Genomic DNA, 22,521 nt, shown 5'->3' with positions numbered 1-22,521 from the left:
AAAAGATGAAAAAATGGAAGGCATCGGGTTTAACGATGGTGGTATCAGAGATGTTTAAAGGTTATGATGATTTAGGAATTAAATGGTTAATGAATTTACCAATCAAATTGTCACAGAAGGAACTATTCCTGAGGACTGGTGAAGAATTATAATTATCCCAGTATACAAGGGGAAAGGTGATCCTTTAGATTGCGAGTCTTACAGAGCTCTTAAACTCTTGGAACATGCAATGAAAGTATTTGAGAAGGTGTTAGAGAAGAGGATAAGGAAGCTAACTTGATGAAATGCAACTTAGTTTTACATAGGGGAAAGGCATGACATATTCAATTTTTGTCGTGAGAAGAAGTATCTTGTGAAGAGAAACTGTATTATGCGTTTGTTAATTTGGAGAAAGCATTTGACAGGGTGCCACAAGGGTTATTAGATGGACCTTGAAAAAGTGATGTGTGGAGGAATGGTTAGTTATTGCAGTGATGGCAATGTATGTAGGAGCAGAAACAGCAGTACGGATGGATTATGGTGATAGTGAAAGCTTTGAGGTAAAGGTAGGACTTCATCAAGGATCCGTGCTGAGTCTATTATTTATCTTAGTAATAGATGTGGTGGCTAGAGAAATGCGTGAAGGACTTCCCTGGGAGCTATTATATGCAGATGACCTTGTATTAATGGCACACAATGAGGAAGAATTGAGGGATAAAATTAGTAAATGGAAGATGACTATGGAAGCAAAGGGGAAAATGAATGCATCAAAGACAAAGGTGATGATTGGTGGGGAAAATCTAAAGATGGAGGAAGGTAAGTGGCCTTGTGGTGCATGTGGGAAAGGAGTTGCTAGAAATTCAATCCAATGCACAAGATGCCAGAAATGGGTACATAATAGATGTAGCGGGAAAAAAGTAAGTTTGATGTTAGCAAGAATGACTTTTATTTGTAGAACATGCATGAAAGTGATACATAATAGTGATAACATAGAAAATGGTGGTCTGGATATTGGCAATGGGTTAACCAGTAAAAGTGGATAAGCTTTGCTATTTGGGTGATACGCTAAACGCAAATGGTGGTGTAGATTCTGCTGTTGTTGCAAGGGTCAGACAAGCTTGGAAGAAATTCAGAGATGTCATCAATTTTAGAAATAAAAAAGTCTCACTGAAGTTAAAGGGGAAAGTTTACGTAAGCTGTGTGAGGAGTTTAGTTTATGGCGGCGAAAAATGGGCAATGAAATCTACTCACGAAGAATTAGAAAGAACAGAGATGAGGATGATTAGATGGATGTGTGGGGTATCTCTGAGAGAGAGAAAAACTAGCAAGGAATTGAGAGCAAGATTGGGTATAGATATGATTGGAGTGGTAATGCGACGAAACAGACTAAGATGGTTTGGGCATGTGGAACGTATGACAAAAGATGACTGGGTAAAGAGATGCACCTTGATGGAAGTAGGAGGATCCTAGAGGAAAGCCCAAGATGACGTGGACAAATGTGATAGTGGCGGATATGAAAAGCATGAATCTTACAAATATTGATGCTCAGGATCGTCAAAAATGGAAAAGAAAAATCAGTGGGAAAACTGACTTACCCGGGTAAACCTAGAAACCGCCATAACGGAGAAGATTGTTAATGATCTTTAAGAGTATTTGAACTGTGTTTAATTAGTAGGGTTGGCAAAAATCTTTTTGATTAAAGAATAATTTTCTTGATTTAAATCTAATTTTATAATATAAGAAATAATTTTTTTTAAAAAAAAACTCCCTAAAGGAAAATAAATCACGAGAAGTTATTAATGTAAGCATGCATTCATTTAACCTTTAAAATTAATGGCTATATTGCTAAATTAACATTATTGAATTAAATAAAATATTTTATCTATATTTACTCTTCATGATATTAATACATTCTGAATATCTAATTTAATTTCAATGATATTAAAATAATTTTAAAGTTTTACCAAAAAAAATAATTTCAAGATTAATGTAAACGTAACATATAAAATCTTTTATAATAACAAAATTTAGTTATTAATTATAACTTATATACAAAATATAAATAAATGATGCATAATAAAAAATTTCATTTGAAAACAAAAATAATATTTAATATATAAATAAACAAAAAAAATGATTTAAATTATAATTTTTATTCATTAAAAAAATCATTTAATTTAATCATGTCAACTCAATATCTAATTATACAAAAATTGTCAAAAATGGAATCTTCTAGATGTTATAATATCATAAAAAACCTATAAATTCCTTTGATTGTAATCATCCTATTTCCTATGTTTTTTTCGAAAAAAAACAAGAAAAAATATTAATTTAAATAAAATAGTATAATAAATCATGAGAAGTCATTATTTCTAATCATTTAAGGAGCATGGAATATTTTAAGCGTTCCAATCACCCTTGCCCACCTACCTAGCGAGCTATGCCATTGCAGTAATATCGAATGTGCATAAATTATATAGTTAACTAATTAAAAGGCTAAAAAAATATATTATTATTTCTATTAATGAAATTTTATGGCAAAGTAATCTCTCGTTTTCCGTTTTAACTATTTCATTCAAAACAGTTATATAACTATTATTATTTTTAAATCGTTGTACAAAGCCAAAAATTATGAATAGTGAAGAAAAATGGTATTTATTTGAATAATTATTATATTGTGTAAAAATAAATTATATTTTACTTGTTTATAAATACAAATTGATAATAAAATTATTATAAAATAATTAATAATATGGATGAGATATAGACCAGTAGTAAGTTAATGACATATAATATTTTATAGACTGATGATTAATTCATTAAAGTACATTTTAAAGGGTCGTTGAATACAAATTAACTGGTGATATCTCTATATCAATTTTTTAAAATACATTTGTGAAACTCTGATTTTTTTTTTCTTTAAAATTTTTATATTATAATGTAAGTTATTAATACGGGATACCAAAAAATGGTGTGGTACCAGCTAATTTATATTCATACATGTCTAAATAAATGAATTACCAATCTAAGTATTGACCGGTATAAAATTCTCTTTATAAAATATATACAGCTTGATTCATATTTATTGAAATTAAAAAAAAACAATATAATTTACATTCTTATCTATTGTTATTCTCAAAAGTCATGAAATTAAAAAAAAAAGAAGAAATTTACTTGATATATCATTTTTAAACTTTTAGGTTCCAATTTTAATATTTAGCCAACCTATAGCAAAAAAAAACTAGAAAATTAAACATTTTGTTATAAATATATAAACGGGGTAAGTCCTCTAATAAAATCAGGTATTAAAAAAATTAGATATAACTTTGCCTCAGTTACACAAGCGATATAAAAAATATAATAGAGATATCATCAAATAAATACTATATAACGATTTTTTTGTAAATTTGTCTTTAGCAATTATTCCGTGAGTGCTTGATTAACCATTGCAATGTTATGTCTTGTATAATAAACGTTATAAAATATATAAAATAATTTGTTAAGATTAGAGATTTTGACACATCATATAGTGAATGAAACTATTCCAATTTGTAATAAACGAGTGACCAGATTTGGCAGTAAGTAATAATTTAAAATGTCATTTAAAAAAATATATATATGACAAAAACAAAAGCCAAATATATTATAACTAAGGGTGTACCAATAACACTTTTTGGAGGTGGATCCAATATCAAATTGATATTGGCCACTGATCCAATATCATATCTGATTGTGTATTCTATAAACATACTAATCGTTTTAGTTTTTAATGTATATATCTATTCATCAGTATAACATCCAAAATTTAACTATACAATAGCCTAAGTGTTTAATTATATTATAGTGATTAATTATATTCATGAATCGAAAAGTATATAAAATATTTAATGATAAATCACTTATTTATATAATAATATTAACCTATTTACATAAAACAAATATATTATGAGTTTGAAATAAATTTATTAAATATTAAGATGCCATTTTATTGGATCAGATCAGAAAATTTTATAATATCGATCAATAACCTATATTTTAGAATAGATTAAATATTGGCCCGATATGATAAAAAATATTGGTACATCCATAATTATGACCCAACTGGGATATTAATTCCAAATTGAGACAATTTTTAAAAACTAATATGAATCAAAAGAGTAAATAAATTTTCATGTTAATTTTATATTTATAACAAAATTGTAATTATGGACCCCATAAAAATATTTTGCTCAAATTACCCATCCCAGCCCAATAAATCTGTAGCTAAGTTCATAAATATTTTTGTCACAAATAATATATAAGAACAATATACCTATATTTTCTTTTTCTTTGCAAGATATTGAATAACAACATATTTCGCGATCTTGAATAGCTGATAAATTTCTAGTTTCATTTATAAATGATTAATTTTGTTATATTGTCTGCTACATTTAAAACCCTGATATTTAAAAATTTTTTTACATATAAATAGCTCATATATTAAAAGCTCACAAATTATCTTATTGAAAAACATTTTCTTAAATGTCAGACATGGGGGTTATTACTTTTAAAACTATATTTCTCTAGATATATTATATTAAAATTTAATTAATGATAAATATATTGAGTGCCATTTATGTACATATATATAATCATTATGATAAAGATGGTCTATTCATTTTTATGTCATAACTTATTGCAAATTAAAAGTTTTTGATTAAATAACACACATTAAGAGCATACAATTTTTCAATTAAGGTCTTTTCATCATAAGAATTAGGCAAATCCTTTTTGTTTCCTAAAACCAATACTGGAATATTTTGTAATTGTGGTTTATTTAGAAGATTATGCAACTCATTTGCAGATGCTTGGATTTTTTCATGATCAGCTGCATCCACCATATAGCTATAAAAATAAATATTTTTTTATTATTATATTAATAAATTTACACTATAGCATTAACTCCTCTACAATATCTCTCCCACATACTCCTAAATCTTGGTTGACCACCAATGTCCCAAATCTAAAATTATATTAGTTTGCCAAAAAAAAATTTATAATTACTTTTATAGTCACATTTCCTTTAGTAATTTTCCTCATATTAAATCCAACAGTTGGAATCATATCTTCAGTAAATTGTCCAGACTTAATAAAGGATAAAATAAATATTAAAAAATAAATTATACAGCAATAACGTTGACAAATGTGGTTTTCCCTGAATATTGAAGGCCAACTAAGGTTAGTTCCATTTCTTCCTTCCAAAATAAACTCCTAAACCAATCTAATAGCTTGTTGATCATTGAAAGCATTTTAGCTTTCTTGATTAATCAGATTTTTAAATTTTTATGTGCACCAGGAAAATGTGTATACATGTTTTTACTATCTAAATTTTATAATAATCGCGCTGTCACAAATCAACCACACCGGTCAACATCTTTATAAGATAAATTTAAACAAATTTTGGATATATTATGCTTATAAAATAAGTCCCACATAAATATGGGGCATCTCTACGCCAATTTGTGGTTTCGATGCTCATACTATAGCGTTATAGTTAGTCATATGTATGTACACTTTTTAATGAATCAACAACCTGACAGTGTATATTGACAAGTGTATTGCCATACTTTTATTTTAAAAACTGTCAGTATGATCATATTTTAACAATATTAATACAGGGGCGTCGCTAGCCTGGGCTCAACTAAATAGAAATTAATGGGAGGCTTCGCCCCCAATACCTTCCAATATACGGGAATTCGGCCCGCTTTTGCCCAGCTTTCGGCCGGTTTCTATATTAATATATTATACTTTTTTAAAATTTGCTAACTCTGAACAATTATTCTGAATTTCATATTTTGTCATTTTTTATATTATGCTTACAAAATAAACTAGCACATAAATTATTAAAACAATACAAGACATTTTTAAAAATAATATCTTTTAATACAAAATCTATTTATTATAGTAAAAAATATTTTCAATTGCTGATATAAAAAAATTTTGCGTCTAAAGAATTGCAAGTGATAAAAAAGGTTAATTAATTCATACATATGCCTCAATGGATAATGGTTTTTAAAAATCACATAAGGTTATATAATTCTTGCAACTTACATTGACAAAAGGTCATGATACTAATATAACTCTCTGTTGACGATGTTTTATAGAATGGACTAATAAGGAAAAATTTATATGCCTTACCCAATGATGTTATATATATCATTGGCCTTACCAAAGCAACAATTCTTGAAGACTATATGGTGGTTAAAGCTTCCTCTTAAATGACATGATGCTAGATAATTAATCAAAAAAATTATTGCGAGATATTAAATTTTTAAAAGATTATCTTACAATTTGAATAATATATAAACCACTACACCATTAAACATTATTGCTTATCTAAAATATGCAATCACATGCTCTCAGCAGCTGTAGTAATAATCTTAAATTACATAGCCACACAAATAATAGATGCTGGTTAATTTGCAGTCATAGAGACATGATAATTTATTATGTTAGATAAATTGATAAAAAAAACACTAAAAATCTTAAGAAGAAATTATGCAAATATATTGAAGCCTTGAGTTATTTACACGGCAAGGATGCCATATTAGAAATGAAAAATTTTGTAATTATAAAATAAGAACCAGAGTGATATCATGAAAGCAATTAAGATTTTATATATTATTGTCGCACCACCTCTAGTTGGTATATTATGTCTTAAAATAATATCAAAAATATATTCGTTAAAAATTTAACCAAAACTGTTTTTTAAAGAAGAAAAAAATAGCTTTCCAAAAAACACGTAAAAAATGAGAAGAAAATATATCTAATTTATTACATCCATTGTGGGATGAATAGTAAGACGTTTAATTTTAATAATATTTTAAATAAATAGATGACGTTAAATCATTGTGTGCAAATTATTATTTATATTTATTATCAAAAGCCTTTATTAGTAAAATTTTAGAAATATTAACTGTAATATATTATATAACTGTCAAATACGTCTGTAAGTGGCATTTTACCTAATATTTTATAAATAATTATATATAATAGAGGATTATAAACTATATGTCTACTTACTTTATATATAAATCTCTTATACTTATTTGGATTTAGACCTTAAAAATAATTTTAGGAAGAGGCATGATAATTAAATTTAAAGATCAATAGTTGTTTAGTGATTTTGAACTCGGGTAATTACAATATTATATTTGTTAATTTTCTTAATAAATGATTATATTTATTTAATTAAGATTATATAATAATTTAAATAATAAAAGTCAATTAAGCTTCAACTGTTAATGCTAAATTAATATTTAGTGAGTGATATTGATATTATATTTTAACACAGAATTTGATTGCAAGCTGACATAGTGAAAATATAATTATATGTATTAATCTAATCTAATAATTAAAATAGTATTCATTTAATAAAGATTAAGATAGTCTTTTAATTTCTAAATAATAAAATTAAATCTATATATTACTTAATAGAATTATAAAAGAAATCATTCAGGGGGCTATCAAAAATTTATTTTTAGTTCAAGGGGATATTAAGGAGGATTAAAAAATTTTTTTTGCTTCAGGGGGCTATTCATATTTTTTAGGGGGCTCGAGCCCCTGCGCACCCCCTCCTAGCGACGCCACTGATGCAAATTATTTGAAAGGTTTTTTATCGATCACGGTATTTAACCTACACTAACGTCTGCATATCACCAGCAGTCTAATAGTCAGGCTGAACGTATAGTAAAGATGTTGAAATTGCACATGAAAAGAAATATAGAAAATAACAACACGGACTTTTAGATATCGTTTAGAAAAGTTTCTATTCACCGAAACACACCATATGCTGATGGGGATTCTACCCAGCGGAATGTTTTTCCCATACACGACAAAAACCATATATGATTTACTAAACCTAAACGGAGAAGACCACAACACCTACAAGAACAATACAAGTTGGTAATTAAGTTTAGTTCAACAAATATGACGAAGGCATAATAACAAAAAGAGAAGGTAGCTTGATTTACAAAGTAGACACAAGCAATTGTACAATAAGAAGATATCTGGGTCAGATTAAGAAAAAAAGTGCCCAATGAAGTCCCGACTGCAGAGATCAATAATATAAAAAAATGGGCAGAAAGACGAATGTCCCACCGTGATTTTACAGAAGGGAGAGAGTCAATAAAGTGGAACAAACAACGATAGATATGAAAACCCATTAGAGTAAAAGAAATACCTAAACGCTTGAAAGACCATATCATGAATTTCAAAGGCCAACAATATTGGCAGCATCTAGAAAAATAAACTATAAACAACACACTGAAATCCTAATGACAGGCTTAGAACTTATTTTAAAACGTGATAAAATTTTTGAAGAATATAATATATAGTGAAGGTCAACGGTTCAGTCCTAACTGTATTAGACTGGGACCGGACTGGACCGGAGGACAATCGATCTTTTTTTGGTGACAACAGTCCGGATCAGTCTTTTATTTATTTTTTTACCTATTTTTTTGTATATTTTATTTTATGTTATTTTTCTAGAGAAGTTAGTTTTTGTGAATTTTTAGTTCATTTTTATTTTGCAATATGAAAAATATAATTTTTTCAAAGAAGCATTTTAAATAAAGTCCCAATAAATAAGAGGTAAAAACAAAAATATAAAATACCAAAAAAATAAAATGAGTCTTTTATTTAAGACCACGATCTGGATCGATCTTTTTTAAAATACCATGGTCCGGTCAGATGCATCAATCTGGTCTGGACCAAAGACTGAATCGTGACCTTCACTAATAACATATGATTTCAATATAAAAAATTTTATATCCAACGCGCGCACATATATTTTATATAAATTACTATTATTTCAAACACTGTAAACTATCGTAACTATCATGATCAGGGTTGCCATGTCTCCCCCCATCAGCGGGAGACTCCCGCAATTTTTTTAGTTTACACGCAGACATCTCTTTCCCGCAAAACTACCGCAATTATAGATCTCCCGCAAAAATCTACCGCAATTTTTTTAAAAGGTTTTTAACGTTTTTAATATATAAATAATAATTTTGAGAGACAGTAATTGATTATTTTTATATTTTTAAAATAAATTTTAAATATTTATTCGAAAAACATGTCTAGTTTGTAAATTTCTTTCTATCCTGTTTTATTTTTATCCAATAATAAATCAACATCATTTCATTCATCAGTACAAAGGAGTGTATCAACATCGATTGCAATACAAAAATATTCTCCTAAAATAATAAATAATACAGATGCAATTACAGTTGCGGAAATCGTATACACCTATCATGTAGTTCAACATTCACAGAGCTATATCATCACAATGTTGGTCGAATCTTTTTCCCATTATATTTAACGACTCTAATATAAATGCAAACCTAACAAAAATGAGCAAGGCTATCACAAGTGTTTTAGTACCTGAATTCTAGAGGTCAATTCTAGACGATTTGAAAGAGACAGATGCATCTAATAAGGGAAATATTAAAACATTTCCCTTGATCTTTCGCTATTTCAACAAGAATAAGAACATTTCAATAAAACTGTTAAATTTTTTACCTTGGATAGTGAAAAATCCAGCGATGTAGCTAACCACATAATGTAAATATAGCTGATTATTCAGGGTTATCAATGAATTGCATGTCAGCTTTCTGCGCTGATAATGCCTCTGTAAATTTTGGCAAAAACCAAAGTGTATTTACCGAATTGAGGCCGCACAATAATGAATTAATACCAATTGACTGTATATGCCATATACTACATGATTCTTGCAAGAAGGCAATGAATGCACTATCTGTGGATGTCGAAATAATTATGATGAGATGTTTTAACGATTTAATTCATCAACTATAAGAGTTAATGAATTAAAAGAGTTGGTGGAGTGGTCTGACTTAAAATGGTGTGAGTTGTTGCAATATGTACCTATCAGGTGCTTATCGTTAATACCTGCCATCGATAGAATTTTAAAATTTTACAAACCTTTAAAAAAATACCTTTTAAATAAAGATTTTAAAAGCTGTCCTAAAATTTTGAAAAATTTTTTCAAGTATGAAATAGCAGAAGCATATTTGGGATTAGTTTCACATGTAGGAAATCTACTTCATGAAGTTAATATTCAGTTGCAATCAGAATATTCTTTATTAATAAAGATTCACAAAATCATGCTACAGCTCTGTTCATCTCTACAGTTAAAAATTGATAATAAATTTTATGACGCTATTGCTAAAAATATTAAATGTTCAAATAATACTCTAATTATTACACATTTAAATGAAGCAGATATTTTTATTAAGACAATTTTAGAATATTTACGATCAAAATTTGATTTTAATAACTCTATTTACAAATGTATAAATATTAACAGAAACCGTCAATTGATGGTTTTTGTAATTTTATAAATATATTAAAAATACCGAAAGACATTGATGTCTTGTTTGAGGAGATTGTAATTCTCTCTATTTTTTATGATTCGCCAGAATACTTAAAGTTAGATTGTCTAAAAGCAGAGGAGAAACGGGTAGAATTTTTTCGTAATAACAATAAATCCCCATGCTTGGAAAAAATTTGCGAGTGTGTCTTCTTTACCTCATTCTAATGCCCCATCCGAGCGCATTTTTAGCCTGATGAGGACTGCCTGGGAAAAGGATTACTTTAACAACATTAGATGCCAGGAATGTTATGAATATCTCAATAACGACGGTAAACGTTTAGTTCCATTATTTAAATCTCAAATAATATATAATTAATATTATATTTAATTTTCCATATTTTTTTATTTATACATTCGCATAAAATAAATATATTTTTTACATTGTAAATCAAAAATAGAGAGCATTACAATATCCTCAAACAAGACAACAATGTCTATCGGTATTTTTAAAATATTTAAACATTTTAATATAGTTTTAACAATGGCGCCATAAAATTTATTGTCAATTTTTAACTGTAAAGATTAACACATCTGCAGCATAATTTTGTGAATCTTTGTTAAGATTCTTCTGATTGCAACTGCACATTAACAGTATGTAGTTTTCCTACATGTGAAATCATTCCTAAATATACCTCTGCCATTCATTACTGAAAAAAATTTTCAAAATGTTAGGACAGCTTTTATAATCTTTATTTAAGAAATATTTAAAGGTTTATAAAATTTTAAAATTCTATAAATGGCGGGTATTAGGAACATATCGCAACCAACATTGTGCTGACTTTGAGGCATTATCAGATCATAAAGTTGACATGTAATTTATTGATAATCCCTAATCTTCTATATTTACCATTATATGGTTAGCTATGTCTTTGGATTTTTCACTATTTGAGGGGAAAAAATTTAATAGTTTTCTTGAAACGTCCTTAATTTTGTTGAAATAGCGAAGGATCAAAAAAAATATATTAATATTTCCCATATTAGATGCATCTGCTAGAGTTGCATATGCATGCCCATCTTTCAAATCGTCAATAATTGACCTCCTGAATTCAGGTTCTAAAACATTGATGATATCCTTGCTCATTTTTGTTCTACAAGTAAGGTTTTCATTTATCTTGGAGTCGTTAAATATTATGGGGAAAGAGTCTACTTACATTGTAATGATAAGTAGCTCTGTGAATGTTGTACTACAAGATAAGTAATTACAATTGCTGCAACCGTAGTTGCATCTGTATTATTTCTTATTTTTGGAGAATATTTTTGTTTTGCAATGGATGTAGATACACTCTCATGCACTGATTATAATAATGTGATTGAACAATAATAAATAAAATAATTATCATTGAAATGAGTACAATATTACCTTATTATATATTTAAACGGGATGCGTGATAATTTAGCGCATATCCCTATAATGTTATATACACACACAAGGTAGATTTCCAATTGCGGATGTTTCGCGGAACATTCGCATAAAATATATTTTTTACATTGTAAAATTAAAATCGTTTGTTTTTTATAAAATTTTATCTTGTTTACATTCTTTTTTATAAATTAATATATTAAAATAGATCAAGATGTTATTTTATTTTGAAAAATAGTTACCGAATTTGTATTTATATAAATAATTATAAAAAATAATAGGCGGATAATTAAGTCAATTCAAAATCCCGGCGGCCGGGATTTTGTGGGCCTTTTTTAGCAAATGTTTTATTTCTACCGCAATTTTCATATTTCTCCCGCAATTTTCATATTTCTCCCGCAAAATATCATATTTCTCCGCAATTTGAAAATTTGACCTGGCAACCCTGATCATGATAATGATACTAAGAGTGATATAAATGATGCGATATGATATTAACTTGATGCAATCCTATATAACGATAACACCGTACAATCTAGTACGATGCCTATAAATGAATGAAACAACAAAGCTTGCAGAATTGACCATGCGGTATCAATATTCTCATAATCAATTCAACATTGGGTATATAAATATATTCTTATCTCAATTTTTCGAATTAAATTTTATTCTGGGAATTCATATTATTATTATCTAGTGTTGTAAACATTTCTAAAAATCGAACGCGTTCAACGTTCATTGACAAATATCGAACGCGTTCATGTTCAAGTTCACTTTCAAAAATAAGGAACGCATTCACGTTCATGAACTGTTCAAAATTTTCTGATAAATTTTTTTAAAAATTTAATCTAATATAAATAAATGTCTTATATTTATTAACACAATATTAGGCATGTTAAAAAATAATATAGTTATATTTTGATAATATAATTATAAATTCAATATAATATATCAAAAAAGATATTTTTATTTATAAAAAATTTTTCTTATTAATTTTTAATAACAATATTTTTTTAAATTTTCATCTGATAGACAGGAACGCTTGGGAGTTAATACGGCATTAGCTATATTAAAAACGCGCTCAAGGGTAGATGAGATAAATAACTCTTTTAATGTGGGGAATTTATTAAAACATTTATTGTTTCGTTATTTGCTTCAAAAAATCGTGATAAGTTATCCTCCTCCAATCCATTCTCTACTTCCTCGACAAAAAAAAAGGATATCTCCAAATTAATAGTTTTTGCATTATCATTTCTAGGGTTTTCATGGCATTTTTTTCAATAAAGCTATAAGTTTATTTTTAATAGGTTCGTTCTGTGGAAATTTTATCCATGGCCATTGAAGCTTGAATACTGGTTTTATAATTGCAGAAAGAACATATTTATCTTCATATATATGTTCAAATCTTTAAAAAAAATAAAATATATGTAATTAATTGAGAGTGATAGATTTAATACCTTTTATTAATCCCATTTAATATGGCGTCTATCAATGGTTGACCATACTTGAGGCCACTAATTTATTTTAATTTTATAGTAACTATCGTTATTATTGGGGTCAAATATACCAAATGCATTTTTTCTTCAAATTTAATCATTTGATTTTGGATTTTCAGAATAAGATGATGAGGATTAAATAATAATATCCATGCTTATGCTAATCTATTAAATTAAAATATAAACAATAATATTCAAATTAATAAACTACGTGTTAAAAAAATTGAAATGTGAACAGAAAATACAGAGCCGATTAAAAAATATAAATAATACTTTTTTAAAAAAAAATCGGAAATATTAAATTTTTCAAATGAATAAAAATAAAAAGTATTTTTAAAATTGAACGAACGTTAAATTCGAACGCATTGGTCATAAAAAAGGAACGCGTTCACGTTCAAAGTCAAAAATAAAAAAAACGCCGTTCATCATTTTTTTCAAAAAAACGAACTTCGTACAACACTATATCCTATAGATACATACATGTATTATTTAATGATAATGTAAACTAATTAAATAAGGATAATAATGAAAGTTAATGACAAATCTACCTAGGATCAATCGATAAGCAAATAGACAAAACACAAACAACTAACTATAAACCAATAGCTCAATAATTAATCAAACCAACAAACTAGATAAACGTTAAGACAACCGCTACAACTAGAATTACAAGCGACTTTCAAAGAATTTCCTTCAGCTTGAGAGAGAGGAATGTTGCAATATCCGGAACAATAATTTATTTAGTAATATAACATATGATTTTAGTTATATTTAGGAAATATTTTATCCACTTATCTTTTTAACATATAATAATATTCAATTAATTAGATATTCAGATTGGATATTATATCTAACCACGCATACCTATTAAATCAACTTTTATTTTATTATGATAAACCTTTATTTTATTATTTTATCATTCTAATTTTAGTATTTATTATATATATATAATTTACATAAACTACAATTTTGTAGATAAAATATATTAATAAGTTGTAAATTTTAATTTGTCGGTGTAAACTATTATAACAAAAACATTAGATTTACCTTTAACGGACCATATTTTAATTTCCAGGATCCCACACACTAGTTTCAATCTGTTAATATTCCATTTTATACATTACGAATTACAGCATCTAATAATAATATCGATGGTAACAATAACTTAATATCTCATGCTACATCAGCCGTAAGTGTTATGTGAAATTAACCAAACCATTCAAATTCAACCAAGTCAATCTGAAATGGTATCAGTTGGTCAGATCTATTCTTGCCCAAGATTCTCCACTTATCTCGTTCAGTATACCAAGGGGTGCTCACATTCACACAGTAGTTCAAGTCTTTTATGAAAATTAATAAATCTATAATGAATGGCAAAACAATATAGTCTTGGGATAAATTCTTTAACTTCCCATTTAGCAAAATAAAGTACAAAAGATTAAGGATTAATTGGCTTTGTATCCAGATGTTTATTTTTCCATATATCTTGGTTTTGGGATATTCCATGAGTAAAGCGGCAGTTCGGGAATATCGACCTTATTCTTTTGGCTTTCACTAAATCTTTTCACAAGATTTTTTCTACAGATTCATCTTAGGACATCAGACATAATATTTAATTATTTATTTCATCGTTGTGATACAAAGATGGCCACGGTAGAGGTCATTCATTTTTAATCCTAGGGTTTTCGAACTATTAATAAGACCGTTCTAATATACGAGTCACCTACTCGTCTATCTTTATTCCTTTGGGAAAACAACTTTGAGTTTATTGACTGAGGTCAAGTGCTCTAGTTTTATTCAAAATATATATCATATCTCTCATCTATTCTTGTCAAAAAGCCCGATTTGGGTCGATTTTTAAATAAGACCTGATTAAGATTTTAACCAAAATAAAATAATGTAAACTTGGAAATTTTGCACATCGGTGGCAGAAAGGTGGACCAAATTTAACTGGCAGTCCCAAAATGTCAGTTGTTGCATTTTCCGTGCCTAGATTATAATTTATTTAATATTCTCATACTGCCAACTGACATATCAATCGAGTGATCTTATAATTTGGTGCCTTATATTGTTTCTCACAAGACTCCCCAAGGGTTTACGAGAACTATATTGGTTGTCATAAGTGATTGTAGATTTAGTAAGATACTGTATATCCCTACTCCTAACCCAGTGGCGTAGACAAGGGGGGAGGTTTTGAGGTTTAAACCCCTCCCATAACGTCCGAAAAAAATTTTTTTTCTTATTGCGAATAATTTTATTTAAAAAACCGTTTCAAATTATAAATAAATTTATATACGATATCAAAATGAAATATATTTAAAAAAAACAAATAAGAATTTTCAATTTTAAATGATCACATGGTTTAAAAATATATATTAAAAATTATATGAACTAAAATATTTACCATCTCAATTCTTGTGAGATATCGGATGCTTTAAAAGTCATCTCTATGAATCAAAAGATATCAATATCTAATGTATTGAATAAAATTTTTTTTGATATTGTCACAACCAACAGAACAAGAATAATTATAATAATTGATGCAATCATTTGATTAGGGAGGCAGGGCTTAGCATTAAGAGCTCATAGAATATCTGCTGGCTCCTTCACACTTACATACTCTTCTCATAATGAAGGGAATTTCAAGGAATTGTTGAAACTTTTATGTAATAATAATGATAACTATATAAAGCTTTATGAAAGCTCTGCTAAAAATGCCACCTACCCTACCTTAGTCCAAGTATTCAAAATGAAATAATAGCCATATGCAATAGGTTCATATTGAAAAAAATTTCTTCAAAAGTGAAAGCATCACCATTTTTTAGTGTTTTGGCAGATGAGACTTCGGATGTTAGTAACTTAGAGCAATTATCAATAGCAGTAAGGCTTATTGATATGGAATCAGGTGATTTCAAAATGAAGGAACACTTTGTTCAATTTATTGACTTACATGACACAGCCAAAAAATTTTAGCATCCATTCAAGACTTATATTTAAATCTAATGAGAGACCAAGGATATGAAAGAGCTCCCTCGATGAGTTGTCACGTTAAAGGAGTGTAGTCAAGAATTAGAGAGCTTTATAGCACAGCTCTATATGTTCACTTTAGTTCACATTGCCTAAATTTGATGATATATGAGGCATGCGAAATTCGAGACATCCGGATTTAATTGGAATTAATTGGATTTTAATATGTATTATAGATATCTTTTTATAATTCTAATATATTTTTCAAAATATAAAAACAATATCGTCGGTTTGTGACTTTTTCACTCCACCCAAGAAGAGGCAGCCTTTTAACCGAACGTTTATGATATTGATTCAAATAATCAAAAAAAACTAAAAAGATTTTACCCAACTATTTATTGAATGACAACAATCAGTGATATTTTTCATCGAATTATATGAAGATATTTTTCAGCGCTTAAATCCTACATATCAAGCAAAGTAAAAGATTCCGCAGATGCTGACAATCTTTTGCAGGCTATTACGAAGCCACATTTTTATATCAATTCAATGTGTATATTTTTTATTAAATTATACATATGATTTTAGCAAATGCTACAAAATATTGATTTGGATTTAAGGGAGGTTATAAATAGGGCAAAAGATAATGTTGAAATATTAACAAATATCAGAGATAATGTGAATGAAAATTTCATGAAATATACGAGAAAGTAAAGTAGATCGCTAATATGTTTGGGATTGAAATTTTTAAACCTAGAATAGTTTTTAGACAGTCCAATCGCTTATATATTGATGCATCTACGATTGAGGATCCCCCCCTTCCCCCCCCCCCATGGATAAATCCTGGCTACGCCACTGTCCTATCCTTTTATTATGTTCCACATTTTAATACTATTGGTAGCTTACAGCTTATGATAATACCACAGAACTCTTACTGCCAAAGGCGACACCATGAATGTCACTTAAAGCAAAAGAATTTTTGGCAAATAAATTACGACTATTATCGCGATGCATTATTAGTACCATCACAAAAAATAATATTACTGTAAATGCATTTCCATAAAAACATTATCGCCAATGCCTCTTCGCGATTAAATTATCCAACTAGCCATAAGAATTATTTTAATGATATGCCAGACATATGTTAAATGACGGATAAACCATAAGCTTCATCCCTATTTAGGTTTAGAGAAATGAAAGCATTTGTATATTAACTATTTATATCAGGTTTTAGCTTAGATCATGAATCAAATAAAGTCAAATAGATACCTCAGGGTTGTTTCTAAAATTTAGAGAGGAGTCAGTAATAAATTTCGATTTCGATAAAATTAAAAAAGACATAATTTAATATTATTATAATATAACCTTAACCAAAATAGAACCTTAAAATGGAATTCATTCGTGACGATGCTTTCGTGATAATTTGTCTAATATATATGGGATTAGAATTTCTTAGCAAAACATTTGTATAAATTTGTTTGCAGGAATAGTTTTGCCGAAAAAGTTTTGTAATAAATTGATGCAAGGATTAGTGTATTTGTTATTGAGAGTTTATAAATTACATTATTGAATATGTGTTGGTGATCGAATTATATCCATTTCGATTTCATGCAAGAAAGTTGGTAGAGAGTTTTGAGTTTTCCCTGCAATTGTGGAAAAAACGTTCTTGAATGGGACAAATTTCTCCCTCCTGCTATCCGGGCTATGAGGCCTGGGTTCATAATAGCCATATGGTAGCATTTATTCAAAAGGGAATTAGGGATAGTAATAGATTGAAAATAATAAGGTTAAAGAAGATTTGAGATGAAAGCTGAAAGATAGAAGATAATGGAAGTAAACCTAGCTTTCTTTTGCAAATAGAGAAATTGCCAATTCTAATGGTTAAAAATTAAATTAAAATCTTTGTATATATTATTTTAATTTTAAATTAAAAAGAAAATAACGCATAGCAACCGTTAAATATCATAATTATAATCCCTAAGGTAATGTTAACATGCAGGATTTCATAAATTTTACAAAATAAAAATTAAATAAATTCCATAAAAACTATTGATGAATGATAACCAACTAATATAGGTTTAGAGTAGGAAAAAATCACTATGCATATGGAGATGGCGTTCTTTAACCTAGAGAAATCTTAGGCCCCATTTATAGTAAGCGCATATCGCTCAAACTATGCGACACGTATTGCTGGATAATTTATGATCTATAGCCATGCAATTCATTTTATCGCATAGTGCAGTTACTTTAAACTTTACCTATTATTTTTATTATTTGTTTAAAAATACGCAGCCATACGTGTCATATCGTTCGAGCTATAAGCGCATGCTATAAATGAGGACTTGCGTGTAAGAGTAAAAGAAAGGTCCTATGTATACTTAGAAGTAACGCTGGATTGAAAAAAAGCTATGATTTGAAAGTTTATGTTGGCATACATCAAGACTATTTTTGTTTTAGTAGTGTTTGATACAATTACTAAAGAATTTATAAATATGAACTAATAGCACGGGAAAATGGAGAATTATATTTGAAATACAATTGATATTAAAGTAATATGAAGTATATCAACATTATTGTAAGAAATCAAATTCTGCGCTGAGAGAAATACGGGAAAAAAAAATTGAGCATGTTACAGAAATAAGAACGTTTAGATCGATATTAGAAAAAGAAAGAAAAAACATGTTATGAACCATGACTAAGGGAATCATAAAAGAATACTAGTTGAAATGAGAGTAGATTTTATGTAAAAGCAGTGACGTAAATGAAATTTGAAACTGGAGATAAACGTGAAGGAGAGCATCCAAATAGAAAATAGAAGGATATGATTGCAAAAGACTGTTGGGATTATTTAGAGAACAATAGAAGAAAGTGGAGGACAGAAATTAAGGGAGAAGATTTGAATTCCATGAGATATGAATAGTATAATAAATGTTTTATCAGACATTCTAATTTCATAAAAGAATAAATTCTTTTTGAAAATTGTTTACACATTCACGATAAAAAAAATTATGAAAATAATATCTTTTGAATAGGGTATCTTTTATTAATAAGAAAAAGATTAAAATGACTATCATACTTATTAATCTCAAAACTAAAACTCTGCCAACAAATTTTTGGAGATAAGACAAGGAAGAAACCCAAACAAATGATAAAACATTTGGAGTGATTTAGTGTACTTAAAGGATTAAATCACTTAATACAATAAAAATGGTAGAATCATTTTATAAATAATATACATATACCTAATAATTAAATGGAAAAAAAAATTATTAAAATAATATTGAACAAAGATTCATTTTTTTTTACAAATTTATTATTAATTTTTTTAAAATTTTGACAATATAATATTCTTAAGTTTATATTTCATTAAAAAATATTTTAATCTTAAAATATCGAAAAAACGGATTAAAATTTTTTATAAAATATATATGAAAAATTTTTTTTTATTAAAAAAAATATTATATTATTAATTAGATTTTTTTTGTTATAATATATCTTTTAAAAAGTGTTTATTACTATTTAAAGCAATTTTACGAAATTATGTGGTTGGTTTGTGATATTAAAAAAAATATAATAAAATAAAATAAATTTCTGATAAATGATTATTTTTTAAATTAAATTTTTTAAAATATTTTATTGTCTTGTTTGATAAAGTATATATGATGGGGAGATCAAAATTAATCATTTCAAAATTATTTATTATAAATTTAGTAATTTTTTTTAGATAAAAAATATAGGCCTATTCCAAAAACGAATAAGGAACGAATAGTAAGTACATTATTCGAATTCAATCCGTTTAAATGAACCAAATAATTTACTTTTTGTATTCGATTCGAATAATTCGAAATTGAATAAATTGTTTTTTAGAAATATTATAAAATAATTTAATGCGATTATTAAAATTTACTATTTGTATTTGATTCGAATTATTGTTTTCTAGAAATATTATAAAATAATTCATAAGAAATTATAGCGAAAAAATTTTTAAATTTATATTGCGTAGCTAATTTTAAACAGGAAAAAATTGTATCGGTCGTGTTAATCACATCACTTGTCAGATTGATAGGTTAAAATTGCCAATAGGAATGATAAATAATTAAATTTTATTAAAACTAAATAATTAGTTTTATTCTAATAGAATGATTTTATAGTCGTATACGAACAAGATGAATAATTTTCTACCTGTATAGTTGCTATTCAGTAATGAATAAAATTTTCTATTCTTTTATGAAAAGGCCTAATACAACATAAAGTAACTTAAATAATTGGGTGGTTTGTAATGATGTATGAAATGAAATCGTAGACGTATCCAGGATTGGATGGGTAGACTAGATAAGCCTATTTTTTTAATTTTAAACTCCCCCTCCCACTCCCAAAATTTGTAACCCCTCCCCCCCCCCCTCCAGAAATTTCCTCGAAAATTCTTTTGGTTCTTGAAAAATATTTTTTACAATTTAAAAAAAAATAAGAATGTAATAAGAGATAAATGGTATCCCGTCTTTACAGAGAATCTTTTATAGAGAATGCAAATATAGAGAAACTTTTATAGAGAAAACAATTGTAGAGAATGTCGTTTATAAAGAATATCGTTTATAGAGAATGATTTTATAGAGAATTTATTTTAGAGAGAAACTTTTAAAGAGAAAACAATTATAGAGAATGTCGTTTATAGAGAATCTCATTTATAGAGAATGATTTTGTAGAGAATATCGTTTATAGAGAATGATTTTATAGAGAATTTATTTTATAGAGAAACTTTTAAAGAGAAAACAATTATAGAGAATGTCGTTTATAGAGAATCTCATTTATAGAGAATGATTTTGTAGAGAATTTCGTTTATAGAGAATGATTTTATAGAGAATTTATTTTATAGAGAAACTTTTAAAGAGAAAACAATTATATAGAATATCGTTTATAGAGAATGATTTTATAGAGAATATTTTACAGAGAATTGTTTTACAGAGAATTATTTTATAGAGAATATTTTACAGAGAATTGTTTTAGAGAGAATTATTTTATAGAGAAGGATTTTATAGAGAATAATTTTATAGAATTTTATAGAGATATAAATTTTCTCATAAAAACAAGCCAGATGCCGTCATATAAATTCTCGGAATCCTTGAATAAAAAAAAAGGAAAAATAATCATAAAAAAATTTATTCACATTCCTGATTTGTATTGCTTATGAATAATTATGATAATATTTTTGAGTTTCCTGTTGTTATTTTTTTTAAAATACGCTGAACAATTAGAAGTAGTAATGCTAAAATTATGAAAATGTTTCCTTCTTTATCAGTTTCTATTAGTGATTTGCTTTAACTAGTAGAGCAGCCATTTTAAAAAAAAACTATTAGCAACAAAACCAGCCTTACGCCAATTGTTTTAGAAAATTTTGTCAATATTTAGTTGCTTTGTGCATTATTTTATTCTGCTTGGCCCGGCCCCGATTTTTTAAAAATATATTATATATTTTTAATTTGCCTAGATAATAATGGTGATTTAAAATATTTAGTTTTAAAATATATGGCCCGGCCCGAGTTTTTTAAAAAAAGCTTTTTTTGACCCGGCCCGTGTATTTAAAAAAATAAAATTTTAGGCTCGGCCCGGGTATATTTAAAAAATTAAAATACGGCCCGGGTTTAAGGTCGGGCCTGTAGGTCTCTGATTTATAGTGCGCTTTTATAATTTCCCTAATAAATCTGATTTTACCAATTCCGAAGAGAATCTACCCTGGGAATTTCATACGATTTCGCCAAAAATTTTTTGTATTTAATAATTTTATTTTGTTCTATTTTTTCATTTTAAATCATAAATTGAGTGCTCTGATTTTGCCGAAAATGCATTATAATATGTGTAGAATACCCACCCTATAAATTTCAGAAGATCTTATATTGAACCTCTGAAGAAATTTTAATTTACATTAATCTGAAATTTATAAGTAGTGTTAATAGCCTAAAAATCAGCTAAACATAATTTGGCTTAACCGAAAAATCGCCTAAAACTAAATAGACAAAATGTAGGGACTGGGAGCTAGGCTAATCGCCTGTCAGCGTTACGCAACAAAGCCTAGGCTTTATTAAAATTATTTTATATATTTATTATGTAACGATATATGACGGGCGATTTACTGAGCTCCTTAGCCGATGCCTAATTTTTGAATAATTAGTTTTCGCCTATTTTTATGGCCTAATTATGCTTAGCCGATTTTTTAACCTAAAAACTTGGCTAACCGTTTTGGTCAAAATTAACCGATTGCGCAACATTAAGGGTGGGTATTCTACACTTAT

The 22,521-nt window shown here is 27.4% G+C and overlaps 2 protein-coding genes across 2 annotated transcripts in view; one reads left to right on the top strand and one right to left on the bottom strand.

The window, feature by feature from the left end:
- The first annotated feature begins 473 nt into the window (after positions 1 to 473).
- LOC135931830 (uncharacterized) lies at positions 474 to 1,449 on the top strand. Its single transcript, XM_065469139.1, has 2 exons — positions 474 to 1,008; positions 1,067 to 1,449. Exons 1-2 carry the CDS (start codon positions 474 to 476, stop codon positions 1,447 to 1,449), a joined length of 918 nt encoding a protein of 305 aa, XP_065325211.1.
- Positions 1,450 to 2,634: 1,185 nt separating this feature from the next.
- Positions 2,635 to 22,521, bottom strand: part of LOC135922918 (ADP-ribosylation factor-like protein 8B) — a 79,631-nt gene continuing 59,744 nt past the window's right edge. The window contains exons 3-8 of the mRNA XM_065457446.1: positions 5,145 to 5,392; positions 5,023 to 5,103; positions 4,908 to 4,981; positions 4,702 to 4,863; positions 4,292 to 4,362; positions 2,635 to 3,439 (exon numbers count right to left, since the gene is read on the bottom strand). Coding sequence (XP_065313518.1) covers positions 3,393 to 3,439; positions 4,292 to 4,362; positions 4,702 to 4,863; positions 4,908 to 4,981; positions 5,023 to 5,103; positions 5,145 to 5,267 — 558 coding nt within the window. The 5' untranslated portion in view covers positions 5,268 to 5,392 and the 3' untranslated portion in view covers positions 2,635 to 3,392. The remainder of the gene's footprint in view (positions 3,440 to 4,291; positions 4,363 to 4,701; positions 4,864 to 4,907; positions 4,982 to 5,022; positions 5,104 to 5,144; positions 5,393 to 22,521) is intronic.

The sequence above is a fragment of the Gordionus sp. m RMFG-2023 genome, chromosome 1 (genome assembly GCF_954871325.1).
Source record: "Gordionus sp. m RMFG-2023 chromosome 1, tfGorSpeb1-WG-v2, whole genome shotgun sequence".
Classification (NCBI taxonomy): Eukaryota; Metazoa; Nematomorpha; class Gordioida; order Chordodea; family Parachordodidae; genus Gordionus; species Gordionus sp. m RMFG-2023.
This window is presented reverse-complemented; position numbering and strand designations above follow the sequence as displayed.

Bases quoted from the DNA above. Each gene is read 5' to 3' on its own strand.
- LOC135931830 (XM_065469139.1), top strand. From the start codon at position 474: ATGGCAATGTATGTAGGAGCAGAAACAGCAGTACGGATGGATTATGGT. The intron at 1,009-1,066 runs GTAAAAGTGGAT...ATGGTGGTGTAG, and splicing joins TATTGGCAATGGGTTAACCA to ATTCTGCTGTTGTTGCAAGG.